Here is a 19,495-nt window from a genome sequence, read left to right as displayed (position 1 = left end):
GAAGAGACATTTATTACAAGGGCTGTGAGTTGTCTGAAGTTGTTTCTTTTTCATTTTAGAATTATAGAAATGGTGTTGTTATTTTTTTTTTTTTTTGAGTAAATAACTGAGAATCTGGCTCATTGAGAAAGATGAAAAAATTGGGTTAAATTCTCAAAGGTACTCCAATTCATCATTTAGCAAAATGTTTTCACAAAAGGAGAAACGCTCCCAAAGGAAAACCAGAAATAATCTTTTCATTCAGGGGCTTGAATGAAGTATGAATGTGTCTCTTCTTTATGTTAGATGTTTTAATTGGTGCTTTTTCCCATTCAGAAAAAAAAAAATGTGCTAATGACGATTTGGAGTATAATAGCTTTGAGAATCTAGCCAATTGAGAAAGACTTCTTGTTAATTTTTTTCCTTTTGAGTTTACTTTTCTTAGCTTATTAATAGTGGTTGATACTAAATAAATATGTATCTAATATGCAAGTTTGCATGAAATATATTAAATTCATGCAAAAACATTGTTAAACTAGATCACATCGTAAAACAGTGTAGGTGTAAAACGTCATGATATTTGCAGTCGTATATACCTTCAGCATATATATATATATATATATATATATATATATATATATATATATATATATATATATATATATATACATTCTAAAATCTGTTTCTGTGCTGGCTACTTATTTTGTGCAACATTCACTTGTTTAAAATTTCATTTATCCTATTGTTCATGTATTTGAGTCGGTGTCCAATGTGTTAGGGGCCGTCCAAAATGATCAGCATTTTCTAAAAGCATACATAGCTTTATTTGATAGATCTTGAAATATTTACAACCCATCATGAAACATTACTACAGCCACCAGAGATGTCACAATTCATGATATTTTACTTTTGATTGAGAAAAAGGATCCTGTGAGAACACATTTCATTCACAGAAAGCACCGGTAGTAAAAATGTAAAAGGCAATGGAGCGTCAACAAGCTCTGGTTATTTTTCTTTAGTGTACTGTGTATGTTCAAAACTTTTCTTCATTTTTGATTAAATGTGTTTATCAATAAAACAGAATAGTATAAATCATGGGCAATAATCTGTGTGGCAAATGTTATACAGTACCATTCTGCAATATGATCAGAAAATTACATCTTTCATGCATTTCTCAATGTATTTTGTGCAAAATATAACATCATGTATTAACTCTAAATCTGAACAGAGTCTGCCATCCATTCATCAGTCCCTGCCCCCCCCCCCAAAAACCAACCCCCCCCAACCCCCCCCCCCCAAAAATAGCCCCAGTTCATGTACAATAGAAAGGTCTGGAGATTTATCGTCTTAAAATTAGTCGTGATAAATCAAAAGAAAGAAAAAGTAGGTGGACAGCTAAATTTACAAACCTAAAACCATGTCGTTTAGATGTTTATTTTTCTGTAAGTTCTACCAGGAGTTTATTTCGTAGAGTATGGAAGGACTAGTCTTCCAAGAATGTTTTATTTTGCTTTAGGTAAAGGGGCTGACTCATGTTATTTGTTGTTCTGAACCAAGAGGGAGAAAATTAATGTATGCATAGATTTCCTATTGCTAAAGCATGCTATAAAATTAAAAAAAAAAAAAAAAAAAAAACAGCAGCTAGAGGATTCAGGATTTAAGGCAAACTTACACTGAATTGTTCAGTTAACACAGCTTTAGATGAGGGCAACAACAGTTCCACTGCTAAAAGTTTAAACTAAACATGGAGATATCAGCCAGCAAATGTATTAAATGTGTAATTAATTGGCTTTGTTGTTACTTGAATAGGTTAAGGCACTTCATTCTGGTAATCGTGGTTGCCGGTTCCCTCCCAGCCTTTGCCCGATTTCAAATGTATTCTGTTGCATTTATTATTTTTTATTATTTTTACTTCTTGGCTGTGTGAGTTGGTCTTTGGATCGTGCTACTTCTTTGTGAACTTGGGACAATCAATACGTGTCCAAGTGTTAAAATGCACAGTTCTGCCAACTGTAGTGTTATACCAGCTCTCTAGTACAATAATTTGGTGTTTCTTATACAGGGGCTCCGTTGCTTTCTTCCAAGCCTTTTACAGTGGCAGGTTTCAATCTGCTTTAAGCTTGCAAATATCTGTTCTGTGATTTTATATCAGCTACATTTTTCTAATGTTACATTTTGTACCCATTTTTTTTTTATGTGTGTTCCGTATGCTTTTCTTTATTGATCACTGATCTCCATGCTTAAAATTATTACAGCAGAACATGCTTCTGAAAAGACTCTTAGAGGTTGGTCATGTAGTATTGAGATGAAGCATATCAGTGTTGTGCAGGCTTCAGTGCAATGTTTCACCTGTGGGCTTCAGTGCACAACGCAAGGCTAAAGCAAACATGAGAAGAAGAAACTTTTTAAATTAAAACTAAACATTGGCTGTCAGAAGGATGCAAATTATACTGGCAGTTATGAAAGGGAGGAAATTGAGGCATCACAAAAGTCCAGTTATGGAAACAAAACATTTGCCTCAGATAGTTTTGCCTGTGTAAATTATGAATATCAGATAAGAAGTTCACCAAATAGGAGTGCAAGATGGAGGAGGGAAGTGATATAAAATAAACACACACACACACACACACACACACACACACACACACACACACACACACACACACTCAGGTGTTTTAGGAAAATACCACTGTGAATTTTCTAAACCCACACAGGTGCTTGTGACACACACACACACACATTATTTACAATTATGTCAGTGTGTCATCTTGTTAGACAGTTGCCATTCCTCCTTGGTCTGTCTGTGACTTGCCATGCAATCGCTCACCAATGATGTCCCGTTTATTCACTCTCTTCACCATGTCCCCATCTCTCCAGCTCCTCCTCTCGAGTCTGCATTTTCCAGTCCAGCCAAAGAACGAAAATAACACCATCAGCTTGCTTCCTACGAGAGTCCTGCACCCATCTAAACTCTACTTTTTTTTGTGGGGGGGGGGGGCATCAAGCTTGTTATTACCAAGAATAAAACAAAAATCAATCAAAAACATTCATGAGAAAAGACAGGCAGTTCACATTTGATGAAAACTCTACAGAACCCACAGGACCAGTTCATCCACACATCTTTAGCAGCCACAAATCCTTACAAAAGCACATGCGCAATACCACTAACACCAATCTAGTTAGACATGACATCAATTAATTACACCTTAAGAAATGACAAAAATACACCCAACAATTTACCTTTTTTTAATAAACACCAATTGTTAAGCCTAGTTGTGCCCCATAATTTAAAATACAACACACATATAAACTTCAAATAGTGTTTCATTCAAAAGCCTCCCCAACTATTCTTTCCAAATGATCAACTGTGAAGATGCTGGAATGGCAGGCAATATGGGCTGCCAGCTTTAATTCACATATTTTAGTTAGATTATTGGAGTTGTCAACTTGCACCTGACTAAATCCTGTGTCAAATAAAGTACACGCATTTGAAAGGGGACAAGCGTTTATTACATACTTCTCAGTTTTACTGTGAAAAAAACCTGTTAACATATACTTTTCCTCTCTCCTTAATGGCTTCACACTGTTGATAAAAATAGCTCCGTGAGCAGTTTTAAACTTTTGCTTAAAATAGCTCTGTGGCCTTCATTCCTACTTTTTGGTAATGCGCAGTTAGCCTCTGTCTAGACTCCCATGGGCATGCGTGCTGCACAGTTGGATGTTCTACGGAGTCTCCCCCCTGACCTGTTAACAGTGAATGAGACCTTAAAGTTTGTGTGCAGGCGGCAGGCTGCACATGTTGCCGACATTGATCATTTGTTAAATTAAAATAGTTTTGTAACTGTGTATTCACCGCAAAACCTGTTAAAAGTAGTCCAAAAACTAGGTACCACAGCTGTCTTTTCCAAGTATAGCCCAATTCCGAGGAAAAAACGCAGACTTGACAACTCTGCCCGCTACTCTTCACAGTTTCCCTTATGTACCCCAGGCCACACCTCTATCAATCCGTCACAGCCAACTGCTATTCGTTTGTGCGTGTGATCTAACCCAATTTTGATATTAGCGCAACCTGAAGCACCTGTTTTCTGACCTTCCCAAGATGGCCATAACGGACCCTATGCTTAAGGTATGCTCCATCTTGGTTAGGTCGCACGAGTAGTTCCCTTTAGTGCCGCCACCTGTCAGGAGGCCAGATTTCACTCCTTTTTCCAGTCGTCACTCTGCCATAGTGATTTACTCTTTCTCCACTGACAAGGTCAACAGTATGTGGTGGTGTAACCAACATGGAGGTGATCCTAATCAGAAACAATTTATTTTCAGATATGTATGGACATTTAAAACACCTGTTTATCCGAGTTTAGTTTTTAATAAAACAAATAGTCTGCCATTAGCCAGGCCATCATCACAGACGAGGACGGGGTTCATCAGCAGTGCCAACAATGGTGAATCCAATTTCCAAGCAACTTCCTTTTATATTTCCAAACTTTTAGTTTTTTAGACGATGATGTACCTGCACAATCAATTTTTTCCACGCACCACAAACCGATCCATTTTATGTACTGATATTGAGCAGAGGTACAATGCGGCTGTAAAAGAGCTGTCACTGAGTCTTAAATACAAAATTGCCAGTGATTGGGGCTCTGCTTATAATTAAGCGTGGTTTTCCAGACTAAATATTTACCGGTATCAAAGGTAAAAATGTTTTTTTTTAAATGTTTTATTATTATTACTGTAATACAGTACTGTATTATTAGAAGGCTCCCTGCACCCTCCTACCAAGACCTCCTACTTTATCTGTCTATCAGTGGTCCTCAAAGTGGTGCCCGCGATGCCAGGCCATCGTGCCCGCGGCAGCTGTTCTTAAGTTATGGGTCGTAAACACATTTGTGGCAGGTTGTAGCGTGGGAAAATAAAGCTTTAAACACATTTTCCAACAAAAGCATCACGGCATTCTGTTGACAGTGCTGCTCGCTTTAGCTGTGCTTATACCTTATCGACGTTTCTTTAATTTTTTTTCCTGAAGGGCCTCTGTGATATGATCAGCCAATTGAATGTCTGCATTTTATCTGCGGTAGCCCAATCATAAGTTAGCTGGGTGGGACATAAACAGTGTCTGTTTCAGTTGCAGGTACTGACAGTAATTTTAACCAGTAGGAGAGTCAAATATCTGCCAAATGTTACGCAGTTGTACAATCATAAGCAAGCAGAGGCTGTTCACGGTATTCTGCATAAAAATTGAAGGTGAGTGAGTAGCCAATGGGAAAGTGAAAGATCTGACAGCTGTCCAATCATTTGTGAGCAGAGGCGGGGTGTTAATATGTCGGACCTACCTTCAATTTTCTTGTAAACCTGATTTAAGAAAGCTGCACGATATCAGTAGTCATGCAAGGCTAAATTGGAACACTGACAGAAACATTTAAATATCCCCTCCTATAATTTAATATTAATTATATAATTTGAATTTTGAAGGAGAATGTATCTACCAAAATAGAGTGAGAAAAAGGTGAGACATTTTTATTTTTGCATGTAAACCAAGCGACTGTTACTGTCACGGATAGCTTGTGGTGACGTCAGACCAGAAAGGATATGGACACAGAATGGTGTAGTGAATGCACTGTTGTGCCGGTTTATTGAAAATAAAAGGTTTAAACAGAAAACAAAACACTGAGCAAACAAAACGGGACAATGGCCAAACAAAACACACAACACACACACACAAACAAAACCCAGTGAACTAACCCACAACAAGTATCATGTTAGTCCTCCAGCATGAGTAGCAATTGTTACTTTTTCCTTAGTTCTCTCCTGTTCTTTCTCCCTGAACACCAACACTGACTCTTTTATGCAGCTATACCGAGACTCGATTGATAATCAAACATTCAGTGAATCTTAGCACAGTCTGCATGTGAACTTACTTTGTGCACTCCTGTGCTCAAATGCTGATACATATTTAATCTGCATGTGAAGTGATTGTGCAATCCCCATGCCTAAATACAGGTATACATTTTAAATCACTCATGACACACAGTCCACATTATACCTCATGCACCAATACATACACGGCAACAATAACACCCCACATAAAACACAAAACACAAAATACGCACAGGGCCGGGGAACACCGGCACAGCTACCAATACAAAAAGTTAGAAAGAAATGTCATTAGAATAAAAACATTGTACAGTATCTGCTGCAAAATAGATATGGAACAAATGGTACAACACTGGTTCTGATACTTTTTCATATAACTGGAATGGATTACCAGTGTGCATTGGTTATACCATTGTGATACCATTGGTATGTTAAAATATGAAAATGTTTGTTGTACCATTCTACCAAAAGATAATAATATCATTCCTCACATTTACATGCATCGGTTCATTGGCTGCGCTTGATCGGTAAGTTGGAATTTGCTGTAAATGCCAGGTCTTTATAAGCCGCCTGGTTACCCAATACGTCCGTCTTCCAGATCCTACTACCAACCAACTACCAAGAAAACTTGTGGGAATTTCCAGTCATATTTTTATTTTTTGTTTGTCTTGGTTTCTTTTTCCAGATTTTAAAGTAGCTCACACATCTGCAATGTAATCTGCACAGTTTACGGCATCTAGCTTACAGGATAATGAGATGACTGTCATAACTGACCTTACTGAGTCATAAGCTGCCGCTGAAAAAATGACTGCAATTGCTCATTCACCTTCTGTTAGCAGTAGCAATTTAAAAGACACACTCAGGTCTTCACTGTAGAAAAAAGAATTGTTCCATAATTAGGCTATGATTCACAATGACAAAAGCTGTCCCCACAGTGCCAGCTGATATTTAACTACCTCTTCAGCTTGTCTACAGTGGCTGTTGCATTCTATCAGTTCTCTATTTAAGTATATTTAATGCAATTTGGAGCTGCAGTATAGCACCAGTTCTAACCGTAAAACCATACTGTCACTCTCCTACTCCCGCAGCTCTAACCACTAGACTACACCCCCTTGCTCCCAGTTCCTCCACTCTAACCAATAGACCACACTGCCCCCCTCCCAGTCCCTAAGTTCTAACCACTAAACCACATTGCCTCCCTCCCACCCTAAGTTCTAACCACTGAACCACACTGCCTCCCTCCCAATCTCTCAGTTCTAACCACTAGACCAGACTTGCTTCCACTTCTTCAGCTCTGAACACTGGGTCTTTCTATTTTCCCAGTCAGAATGTGAACTCATTTCTACTTCTCTTTCCAGGCGACTTCCTCCTCGGTAGCTACTGCTCCTTTGAAGAGGGGGGCTGTGGGTGGCAGGCTTTGACGTCAACCTCTGAGAGAACGGCTTGGGGGGTCCAAGAGGGACAGCATGAAGACCGCCAAGAGAAAAAGGGCAGCTGTCCATTCACAGGTACTGTCAGAAGAACGTCTAGATTTAACTGCAGGCAAAATATTTTATCAGTGATGTCAGATTGCAGTTACTGTATAGTGTAGCTGTAGGGAAACCTAAATTACAGTGAGAGCCCAGTTAAACTAAGTAAATATATAAGCTACAACTAAGTAAAGTAGACAAACGTTTTGGCCACTGCTTTCATGAGTGCAGTACTCATTAGAGCATTTTGATGACGTGGGTGGTTAAGTAGACTGCAGTCTAGAGTCGATTTTCAGAAAACTTTATATTGAAAGCTATAAAATTATTAAATGTACAGGATTTTAAGCAAATGTAAAATGTACAGTTAATAGATTAATTTACTAATAGACATTAACACATTAAACATCAACGATGCAGTTTACATAGGAGCAACTGATTAGGTGATATTTTTAGTTTCCACAAGTTCAAGTAAACAACAATAACAAATCTTGAATATAAAAACAACCGCCTGTACATTTAGTTGATTCAGCAGTTGCTTTGTATGTCATACTCTTTACTACACACAGCAGTTTGTGTTCTGTGGCAGTATTGAAAGTATAGGGTATAGAAATGTGCTGGGTCGTTAAGGACAGTGGACATTTTTTTTATCCCATGTCCTCATTGGGTCACTGTATAGAAATCCATCTTTAACACTGCAGACCAAAACCTTGTGTCTTTGCAATGTTTCTGAAAGAATTGAACTCGACCTCTGTTGTTGATTGCAGGTAGAGCATTGGTTCTGAACAGCAGTGAGTTTGTGAGCGATGAGCCCAGCGTGATGAGGAGCCCCTTGTTCCCACCCCCACTAAAAAACTCTCCTTGCCAGGTCAGACTTGCCCACAAGAGGCTGAAACATTCAGGGCATCCTCTTGCTGAGGGATAATGTGTCATAATGTGCTAATGAATCTCCTCATAGCAGCTGACACCAGCACAAGACATCTCTTCATACCTCTCGACTACAGAGTTTGCTTTTTAGCTGAATAGTAAGATGTTCACCTTTGAACCATGTGGATAGTGGTTTTTGTCTAGTAAAAAGTATTTGAAGCTTTCTTTTCTGGATCTAGGAAAGTCTTATGCATCAAGCGGCAGAAAAGGATGAAACAGCTGCAATCCACAATTTAAAAAAAAACACAAGGATGCAAACTTACTTGAATAATATTAGTTTAAAAATAAATGGGTTCTGTAATCAATTGGTAATAATGTACTGTACTTGGATCGGTGTCATTTTTAGCTATTTAAACTACATGGTCCTTCTTATTTGAATCAACAGTTATTGTTTTATCAAATAATTCTGCTCTTGGGTCTCCAAATCACAGCACTCTTACATTTTCCTGGAGTAAAAAACTAGAGTGGGCATGCTGTCTTTTAAGCACAGAGCAGTCTTAGCTTGTCATAACCTTCTTAATCACATAAAAAAAATGCCTACAGCCTTTAGCTGTTTAAATCTTTGAGTGAACACCTCGTTGGCTAAAATAAAAACCGCTTCAGCAAGTAGATATTTCATTTGCTTTGTGTTATTGTGCAATACGTGTCTATATGATAACAGTACGATGTTAATGCTCTGTTTTTAATTGTTTTGTATGTTGTTGTTTGTGAAATAAAAATGAACAGTAATTTTAAGTGCCTGTATGTATAGTGCAGCTAAGGCATACGCAGTTAGACAATGAGGAGCCAACTCCAGGACCAAAACATATCCGAATACGCAGTATAGCGAGGGGCGATGTAATGAGGGGTGGGTGTATATAGTTTACAAATTTAGGTAGTTTATGTCCCATCATCAGAGACTATAATCTAGGATAGCACTCCTTTAATCCTCAATCATTGCATTACCTAATCCTCACTCACTGCAGTACCTCTAATTTTACACCACAAAGTACTTCTCATCAGTCCTTTACAGTGACTTCCAATGGGTAAGATGTAAGTTTGCCAGCCTGTGAGACACGTGTTTCTCTAGGAGTCCATTTTGTAAATAAACGATTACGTTTTCCATCACCATTTCTTCATTTAACAGTTTAATAAACCTTAATTTTCACAAATGGGTTGAATCTGGTTAAATCATCAGGGTGTAGTTTGCTTTTACCCTCAGAAATTGAATTAGAACTGCAGGAGAAAATGGAATCATCCAGGAAAAAAGCTCTGGTTTAAAATGGATCCATGAAAACTATATTAAAGTAGGAACAGAAAACAAATATAGGTTTAGCTTTGAAGTGCTTTCCTTGCACCTGTGAGCTTACAGTACTTGTCATGGGGCCAAATTTCAACCAAAAAAGAAATGAGCTTTACTTTAATGATCTTGATCAGTCAGATAATGCCCTGTAACCTGCAAAACATGCACTGACATGCATCAAAGCAGTACAACGCAACAGGCTCAAATCTACCACACATTTGTACGTGGGGTTCTATGGAGAGGACGGACCTCTTTTCACCTCAGCAATGTAAAGCATGTCTGAAATAACTGAGGGTTTTCTCTAAATCAGTGTGGTAGCAGATCTTGAAAATGATATTGCAATGCAATCTGTGTTTGTATAATATGTGGTTATTTCAATGCATTTATTTATTTATTATTTTTTTCACAGACTGTCGCTGAAATCATTCTGATAATTGAATTGGAGTTGTAAAAAATTAATGTTCTGCTTAAACATGTGGTTTCCTGGCGTTACCGCACATTAATAAATAAACCAAAAGCTTTATGTATGAAGTTTGCCGTGGTACATTTGCAGTCATCTATAATATAAAAAAAATGTAAAATTTCTGAAACTAGACAGAAAATACGTTCACATTAGTATTAGCTGATAAAAAAAAAAAACAGCTTCTCCATTAATTTTGAAAGAACAGAAAGTTCAGTAAATGTACAAGCTTATAGTATTGTCACTTAGGGTACAGTTATCTACCAGAAGATTCGGGCTAGATTCTAGATTCCCAAAGCATTTTATTGTAAAATGTCATTATCACGCATTTTTTATAAAATAAATTTTCCAAAAGTTACCAAAATAGAAATAAACAACACAGACTTTTATTTATTTTTTTTTTTTTATTATTATTTTGGACCTTGTTAGTAGTATTACGTTGTTTATTGTTCGTTTAAGAATTGTAATTGGTATTTTTGGTCTTTTAGATGAAAATTGATTAAATGATTTGGAGTAGAGCTTTGAGAATCTAGCCCATTGATTTGTTGTGACATTGTGCCTGCAGGTTTGGTTTTCTGTATGTGCTGAAGGCTCCTTACAGGGGGCCCTGTCTCTGTGGCTGGTGGAGAACAGCACCAGGGAAGAGGAGAGTCGCATGCTTTGGGGCAGCAGCGGGGTGAAGGGCTGGAGCAGACTGGCCATTCCTGTGCACGGAGTATCTGACAGGTAGGGGGTGCTCTAGCATATTGTGAGCTGCAGTCAAGAGCCATTATTAATAGACTGTGTGATTTGTGCTTATGAGGAGAGTGCAGACTGAAGTAAACACTCAGAAAATGTGGTCCGTTTGTGGATTTTCACTAATAGTTCTTTGTGATTCAGTTTAATTTAGGCTTTGGTACAGGCTGTGTTTTCTTTAGACCATTATAACAAAAAAAAAAAAAAAAACATCTGGACTTATATAATGGCATAAGAAAGACTTAGATGATTTGGAAACAAATTGATGTATGCCCCAATACTGTTCCAATACCTGGGTGTGCCGTACACAGTGTTGCATATAGAAGAATATGGTAGCAATCAGTGAACAGTCCACAGTATTCTGTCCCTATGACCTACATGAGCTCTGCAATGAAACACCAATTTAAAAAATAAATGAAATCTTGTATTAGAGTTGATGGGAAAGGCAGTGAGCTGAGGCTGGGTTATCGTCCTGTAGCTGCTGATTATTGCAGGGGTTGGTAGGTCAGTTTGGCTGGGTAGCACCTACCCTTGCATTCATTAGGGGGGGTCATGCAATTAGCATACTGAGTGAGAAAGGTTCCCTCTTCTTTTCTTCTACTAGGTTTTTTTGCAGCTATATTTCTGCATGGATACTCAACCCATTGCGAGGCAGTAACCCTTCTCAGCATTTTCTGCCAGTCATTTCAATTTTATAGTATAATTTCCCTGGGATCTCATTTGCAGTGCTATAGCTTTACTTTGCAGTTAAACTTCAGTGGGCTGTAAATTGGTGTAGCTGTAGAGTATAAATTATTGACTAATTTGCATTCCCCACTGTTCTCATTAACAGTTTTTTTTATCTTTTTATACAGCATAGTTCTATTCTCAAAAGTGTTTTCCCCCGGCTTTAATTTAGTCCTTTTTTTTTTTTTGGAACAGAGAAAATGAACTAAAACCATCTGTTTATTTCTTTTAAGAGGTATCCTAAACAGGTTGATTCTTTTCTCATTGTGTACCAGACACTACATCCAACACCATACAAGAAGAATCATCTCTAAGTGATTTAAAAGATGCTGTTTTCCAAGAGTGTTTAACGTTACACAAGTTACCCTCAAAGAGAACTAGTTACAGCTCTAAAATATCCATAGCAGTCTTAACTAATGTATGGTTGATGTTGATTAGATTCACTTTGTATCATTCAAAGCACAGTTTAAAGTACAGTTCAAAGAGCGCTCAGAATCACGCCTACCTCTCAAGTACATCTGGAACATCTGGAGTGTTTGACTAACCTGTCCCCCTGTAACACTCTGTCCCTAGTGGAACATTTGTTCTATCTCTTACTGATGTATTTCTTACATCCATGGAAGGGGCAGGGGACAGGTTATTGGTTACGCTCTTATTTGTAAGATAGCTATGATGTGATGACTGAAATAGAAAATGATACAAAGCAAATCTAACCAACAACAAAATACATTAGTTAAGACATGTAGACATGATTCTTCGTGCTCTCTCTCCTTGCTGTTGACAGGTTTTGGCTGCTGTTCAGTGGGAGTGGAGAACCTGGATCCGCTATTGCTATTGATAACATCTCACTCAGCTTAGACTGCTTCCTGGCATGTAAGTACTGAAAACCCACCTTCATGCACCCCATCAGTTATTGAACACTCTGGCCTGAAAACAGTAATACAGTAATTAGTATAGCAAAACTAGCCATCTGTATTAACCAGCCAGTGTGTGGGAGTCACTTCTTTATACAGAGAGTGAGGGTATAAAATGGGTTAGCTAGCCATGTTGTTGATGCCGAATCATTGGGATGCTCTAGACCTGATTTGACAAAGTTTGGAGGTCAGTCAGCTCTAGGAACTGGACGAGCATTGATGAGCTGAATGACCTCTTGTTCATAAATGTTCTGAACAGGGCAGATTTTTTTTTCAATACAAGTGAATGTATTTCATCGTATTAGTCATTGTATGTCTTTTATATTAGGAGCTTTTTCAAGTCATATTTTAGTTCTTCTTAACCACATTGGCTGCATCATTCATAAAATCGCTATTTGGCTGGATGTGGCTAAAAGTGAAACATTACTTATCACTTTGCATATGAAATGTTTTTAATAAGGCCTACCATTATTTAACAAATTATGTTGTATTTTGGGTTAGCAGTGTCTGCATTTTAAGTCAGGCTTAGTCACATGCCAACAATACAATGATCTGTCCCCCTCTTGTGGTCACATTAACTTCTGATACCATGCTGGACCATTGGTTATATTTTCGCCTTGAGCGGAGAACATAGCATATATGTATTTTAGTAGTGAAATGCTTCAAACAGAGTTCCATAACATATAAGTCACAGAACTTCAGTTGTTTACCTCTGTCGATAGCCCACATTACTTGGGTTACGTTAAAGAACTATCTGCGTTACTTAACAGTCCAGTAACCGTTTAGCATGGGATCATTGCACCACTCAAAGCTCTCACAGGAAGACAGTGGTATACCGTTCAAGGCAGGATGAGCTGTTCAGATTAACTATTATGTCAAACCACCTCAGCAGAAAGTGAAGGATGAAACGCTGTCAAGCAGGTTTAGTGATACACGTTCAACATTCAGGGGATCAGAATGGCATCTGCAAAAGAGTCACTGAATTTGAATGGTCAAGCTTGAGCTCTGAAACTGACCCAGAGACAGGTGGTGGTTTCAGTTCCTATCGAAAGGGTGACAAGCTCATCCTGAGTGGCTTGCACTGGGACACAGATTGAGAACTAAACACTTTCAGATGACTCATTCTCAGTGAGATGAAAGTGGGACATTTTAAGAACGAGAACAGATGTTCTGCACTCTCACCTCCTTAATTCATTTCTGGAACGTGCATTGAGAAGAATGCAGATTCCACACACCGTAGTGTGTAAAGAACATCAAAGTCTTCAGTAGAAGAAAGTAACGGTATTTGCAACCAGCAGCCAGTGTGGAATGCTCTGCTGTTCAGCGATAACCATCTCCATTGTAGTGTGTGGCGCTTTGACTATCAAGAGTGTTGCTCTGTCATGCTTTAAAGTTTTGATATAACCCATTTATTTAATGATGTTGTTCCCCTTTACATTAATGTTTAAGAAACATTTTCAGAGTCCAAAAGTAGAACAAAGCATTAATAGCCATTAATTGTTTGTCTGCATACATAACCAACAAGTTTAGAAGCCGTCAAAACCATGTTTTCAACTAACAGTCACAGGATCATAGGATCTCCCTGCTTGGTCAAAGGCAACGTGGTTTCTCAAAGTAGAACCCAGTTCTATTCTGAGGAGACATAACACCACAGTAAGACAAAGAAATATAAAGCTCTGTCAGTCTTCATGTTTGAAGACATTGTTCACTCCCATTAATCTCCCTCCCTGTCGTGTTGCGAGAGATGAGATCCTGAACGGCTTGGCATTGACAGCTGCACTCCTACACAGATCAAGCTGGCAGATACAAATCCAGCGTGGCTTTTATTAACCATCCATCATTTATCAGCTGAGAAAAATGAAAGGCCTCCCTTGTAAAGCATTAACTCGCCCACGAGATAACTTCAGAAAGCCTGCGTGGTAATCTTTGCTTTTCAGATAAGTTGTAAGATACCCACTAAGAAGAACTTTTTTAACTCATGCAACCTACCCCAGCTTAGAGACTGCAAGTAAAAGATAAATGTGCAGTTCTCATTCAAATGCACTATGCAGCTAAGAAAAATAACAGTTTTAGTGCTCATTGGGATACTTAATTACCATCTACTGGTACATGTTCAGTATATTTCTTATCTTACAGGTTTAATATCCTTTTGTTCTCTCTCATTCTTTGTTGTTTCTGTTTTCACCATTATTTACCCAACAGTTACTATTCTAATAAAAATATCCTTCTAAAAGCTTAATGTCTGAAGTGAATTTCATAAATGATCAATAGGTGTGTGCAACTTTAATTTGTGCCCCCTCTGTAACTGTGGCAACTACTCCATGCAACTCCTCATCCAGGCCCTGATACCCTAGACTACTGCAACTCCCTCCTGGCCGGCCTCCCTGAGTCCGCCACCCGTCCTCTCCAGCTCATCCAGAACTCCACTGCTCACCTGGTGTTCTCTCAGCCTCCCACACTACTCCACTGCTCTGCTCACTCCACTGGCTCCTGATCACCGCTTGCATCCAGTTCAAGACTCGTCTACCGATGCCTTGATCAGACAACACCCAGCTACCTCCAGACCCTCCTCTCTCCCTACACCTCATTATTTTACTGTTGTATACAGTATGGTGCCTGTAATTTGTTGAATTCTGTGAAACTTGAAGTCCAGATACAAAGAGAAACTTCAGCGTGGATTTTACTGTAATTACAGATAATAGATATACTTTGTCAGGTTATATTTGTATAGATCTAATTATTTAATCGTGCAGGGTAATAGTTTCGTGTTTCAAAAGGCATTCATTCAAAATCAGCATCCCAAATCAGGTGTGTAACAATACACTAATCTCACGATAAGATAGGCTGGTTGCCATATGTAATTGTTCTGATTGGCCTGATTGGCTAATCTAGAAGCATGTTATTGCTCTGCAATAAATTGTAGTTCAATCTTCAACTCTTTCTTACCCCTTCTCTTTCCTAAGCCAATGGAGATCTCCCACCCAAGATCACACCGGTCAGTACCAGCATGAAGAACTTTGAATCCACCAATCAGGACAGCACAACAGCTGCCCCAGCCAATGGGCACTCTGAAGGAGAAGTGCTGGATATCACTGAGTTCCCAGATTTGCAACCTGAAGGTACAGTAGGAACTTGGTCTAGTGCTGGATTTTAGACAGGGGTGGCTTTATTTCACCCACATTCTTAAAAAACATTGTAAACTACAACCGAGAAATGGTTGCTGCCTGCAGCTACAAACATAATTGTTTATAACTGACATGCCATACAAACAATAAAGCCTCCTAGTGCAAGTCTCCTTCAAAGTACTGCGCTGCATTACTGAAATAAACTTTAGTATTACCAGCATTACTGAAAAAAAAGTATTGAATAGTATTTTTATATTTGTGTCTTCAGTGTTGAAATATTCACATTCTTATATTCTTGGGTTTGGTGCGGTCTCCATCCCAGAAATATAAAGAGGAAAGAGCACCATAACCCTTGTATAGATATGAGTAGGTCAGTTATCTATAGGTACTGTTTGTCATGTATGCAGTGAAGGGGGGATGCTGGTCGATAATAACAGTATAATCGTAAATCTCGAAAAACTAGTCACTTCTAAATCTTTTGTAGTCATTTTTGTATTACTTTAGTATAAATACATGTTAATTTGGATTCATATGTTGTTTTTTTCTGACTTTATGTGAACGAAAAGACACACATTTGCCCGTTTTCCCATTGGAAATAGTGATATTTTGAAATATCACTGTCCTGGTCACAAAAGCAAAGTTTGTGGGGAGTAATAGCCATTTTCTATACTTCTGAGGCATAAGCAATTAGGAAATAACACTTACTACCCAGGAACAAAAATTGTGTTACATAGTGATATCAGTACCGAAATTCAGGGCACCACTGAATATACATACATAACCCTTCAAAATACAGGTACATTAACCACACTATAGTACTTAAAAGGAAACATTTGCTACATTATTTAATAAATGAAAATCACTTTGTTAAATAATTGCTGTTTGTGTATTGAGTTCCATTCTACCACTATTGTGTGTCTTAATTATCAAAAAATGGTAAAATGTCATTAATGCAGCTGTATTTTAAAGTGTGATCAAAAGCTGTATTAGGGAAGCAGTTTGAATTGTTTTTAACCGATAACAATAATGCTGTCAATACTGTAAATCTGTCAAGGGGATGTGATGGATAAGTAACATACGGCAATGAAAAACTTTTTTTTTTTTTTATGTATTCCCATCAAATCTCTGGAATGGAATTAAAGCAATCAACAGATTTTTTCATTAGATATTCTATATTACTGATAGTTTACTTTGGTTTGAATGGAATGAGCAGTAAAAGAAAACTGTCTAACAGTTGTTGGGCAGAGACAGGCATACCTGCTTGTAACAATCCCTTTGTTACTGTACATTGTAGTGAGTGGTATCAATTACTAATGCAGAGGAGATGCATGTATAATATAAGCACATGTTTTGTGAAAGTGCTAACGCTTCATTGTAATTCATGTGTATTCCTGTGTAGTGGATCTCCTCCAAGTGGCTGATGAGTTAATAATACTGACATCAGCATAAGCCACAGACTGTACTTACCTTGCAACTAGACTGGCTGTTGCTAGTATCCCAAATGGGAACTAGTAGAAAAATGGCAGTCAATATTTTTGACACAGGTTAAATGTTTTAAAAAAATGTTTTACAATTGGGAAGCTTTTAACTATTAGCCTACCATTGTCTTCTCTGCTCAAAAAGGTGGGCTTCCTTTGCAGAGTAGACAGGCGTGACTTCATATTACTTACCAGAGAGAGTTGGTCATGTAGTGGCAAAGTTCTTATCCAAAAAGTAAGGTTATCCAATATTAGCCACCAGAATCTATATAATCAGCAAGAATCTTAAGCACTGTATTCAAACATAAGCTCCATCTCAGAGAGGGTATATCATGTTCTTATCTCACAAACAGGGAACAGCCCGTCTTATTGCAAGCACCTCTGTAGTTCTTTGAGACACATTGCCCTGGCTTCTGAAAGCTCTGCACACAAGTATCATAGCCTGTAGCAAAGTGGTTGATTGTGTACAGGTGCAGGAGTGAAGCAGTGCACAATGAACAGACAGAGATTTGTAATCCAGTTAGAAATGTACTTTTATTATAAAATCCAGGTCTGGTGACCAAACAATGATTCCTGTCAATTCACAGCAATGGGTAATGCACAGGGTAAATAATAACGGGTTTGCAGTCCCAAACAATAAACACAAGTATCCCTTCCACAATGTACAAACACGGTCACCAGTCCTGGGTGTGTGCTGTAGTGCTCATGGTGGGTGATACAGTTAAATGCATGACAATGGTGTAGTGCTGTTCTGGGTTTTATACAAGCAACAATTATAGACAAGACAAAACAAGTACTCACGATGCGTTTTCACGTTCGACTCCTATTTATTCCGTCATTCATGACCCCTTGGTAAATGATTGCAGCTGCTTTTTATGATCTGCAGCTGCCACATCATTTGCCCTCTGGGTCAATGAGTTAGTGTACAGAAGTTTTGTCTCTTTTCTACATGATGACTTCCTTTTAACCCTCGGAACGAAGTGTCAGGTCAAATAGTCCAGAGTATTCTGTTCCCGTTACTTAGTGCCCTCACAGGTCTGGAGGGAGATTTACCACCAAGAATTATTGTCTTTCTGTCATAGCGCCTGAATGCATTCTCCAGTACTGACCAGGTTCAACTTTGCTTTGCATCTGAGGTCTGACAAGATCAATTTCAACATGCAACAACTGCAGGCCAATATAGTGAGTTTTTATTCTTTGAAATTGACACTACTGGTGCTGTGAGTAAAGATTGAAACAACATGCACATATTAACCAAATGCATTTTAAAGGGTTACAGAACAGTTCATTGATCCAAATATATTTAAAATATTCTTGGTTACGGTCATCTCAGTCTTCTGTGCCAAACTCGTTACCTTTGCTGTAGTCTGTGTTGTCTGTTCTTTTTTTTATGTCACAGTAATGTATTTTTAGCTTAGTCCTGATTGTTTTGATATTTTTTATTCGCACATAAAGGGGTCATAAATCACCTGGGAAATGCAATCCTCAACTCTTTTTGCGAGGAGCAAGACAATTATTCTTATAAACATTGCAGGATAGAGCTTGGTCTGGAAAATGAGTCTCATAATAGAGATGAGAACTGCATTGCTCAGTTGATTTTTTGATTTATGATGTGTGAATAACGACTATCAAAACAATCAGGCTGATGGTCAAAATATTTTGCTCTGATACAAAACAGAGTATACAGCACAGGTAAAGAACAGTGTTTCTTATAAACACTGCAGGCATTCTGAAACACTTTCATACATAAAGTACTGGGAAGGGGTAAATGCAAAAAATAGTGTGGAATTGAATAACATGCCACTAGTCTAAATGTAAAGCACCATGTTGTGCTTTAATGTCAGTGTACCTGCCAAGACTAACTAAGACCATAAGCAAGAGGAAGTCAACACATCACGTACCGGTTTTAAATGTTCTTGTGCTTCAAGAATGTGATAGAGCTTAGACCAGTTTGTGAAGGCAAAGTGATTTTTCCTCACTTCTGACAGTCTATTAAACAGAGAGAGTTATATGGGCCACTTGAAAAAGAGAGATTTCATAATCATGGAGGTGGAAATGAGATCCGCCAAGAAGGGACAGGCTTACTTGGCTGAACGGCCTTCTGTTGTCATGTACAAAAATGTTTGAAATGGATGAATGGTATATCACCTAATTCATTTCACCTTTCACCTGTGAGCCTCTGGGTTTAAATTCCAGCCCAAGTGAAATTAGTTTGGGGGTATCAAGCTAGGTCCCAGAGGACATGAAATCACAAAGCAACCATACAGTTTAGCACAATTATTTGACGAAACAACAAACTTGTTGATTCAGCACATGTAAAATAGTGTAAAAATGCCTCCGCTTAAATAAAAAAAGAAAAAGAAATAGTTTGCACAGAAGACTGAGATGACCTTAACCAAGAATATTTCAAATATATTGGGATTAATAAAGCTGATTCAGAAATTATTAAAAAACATAATCAAAACCTTTCCAGTTCCTGGATCTAACCCTATATATTACGAGCTGGTCAGCTAGACCAGCTGACAAGAGCGT

The 19,495-nt window shown here is 38.1% G+C and overlaps 1 protein-coding gene across 1 annotated transcript in view; it reads left to right on the top strand.

Annotated features, from left to right (window-relative positions):
* Nucleotides 1-19,495, top strand: part of LOC121317698 (ALK tyrosine kinase receptor-like) — a 113,253-nt gene that overhangs the window by 66,684 nt on the left and 27,074 nt on the right. Inside the window, exons 6-10 of the mRNA XM_041253853.1 lie at nt 7,209-7,358; nt 8,084-8,184; nt 10,551-10,711; nt 12,231-12,319; nt 15,324-15,479. Coding sequence (XP_041109787.1) covers nt 7,209-7,358; nt 8,084-8,184; nt 10,551-10,711; nt 12,231-12,319; nt 15,324-15,479 — 657 coding nt within the window. The remainder of the gene's footprint in view (nt 1-7,208; nt 7,359-8,083; nt 8,185-10,550; nt 10,712-12,230; nt 12,320-15,323; nt 15,480-19,495) is intronic.

Source organism: Polyodon spathula, chromosome 6 (assembly GCF_017654505.1).
Source record: "Polyodon spathula isolate WHYD16114869_AA chromosome 6, ASM1765450v1, whole genome shotgun sequence".
Lineage (NCBI taxonomy): Eukaryota > Metazoa > Chordata > Actinopteri > Acipenseriformes > Polyodontidae > Polyodon > Polyodon spathula.
Note: the sequence above shows the minus strand (reverse complement) of the source record. Positions and strands in the feature narration are given on the sequence as shown.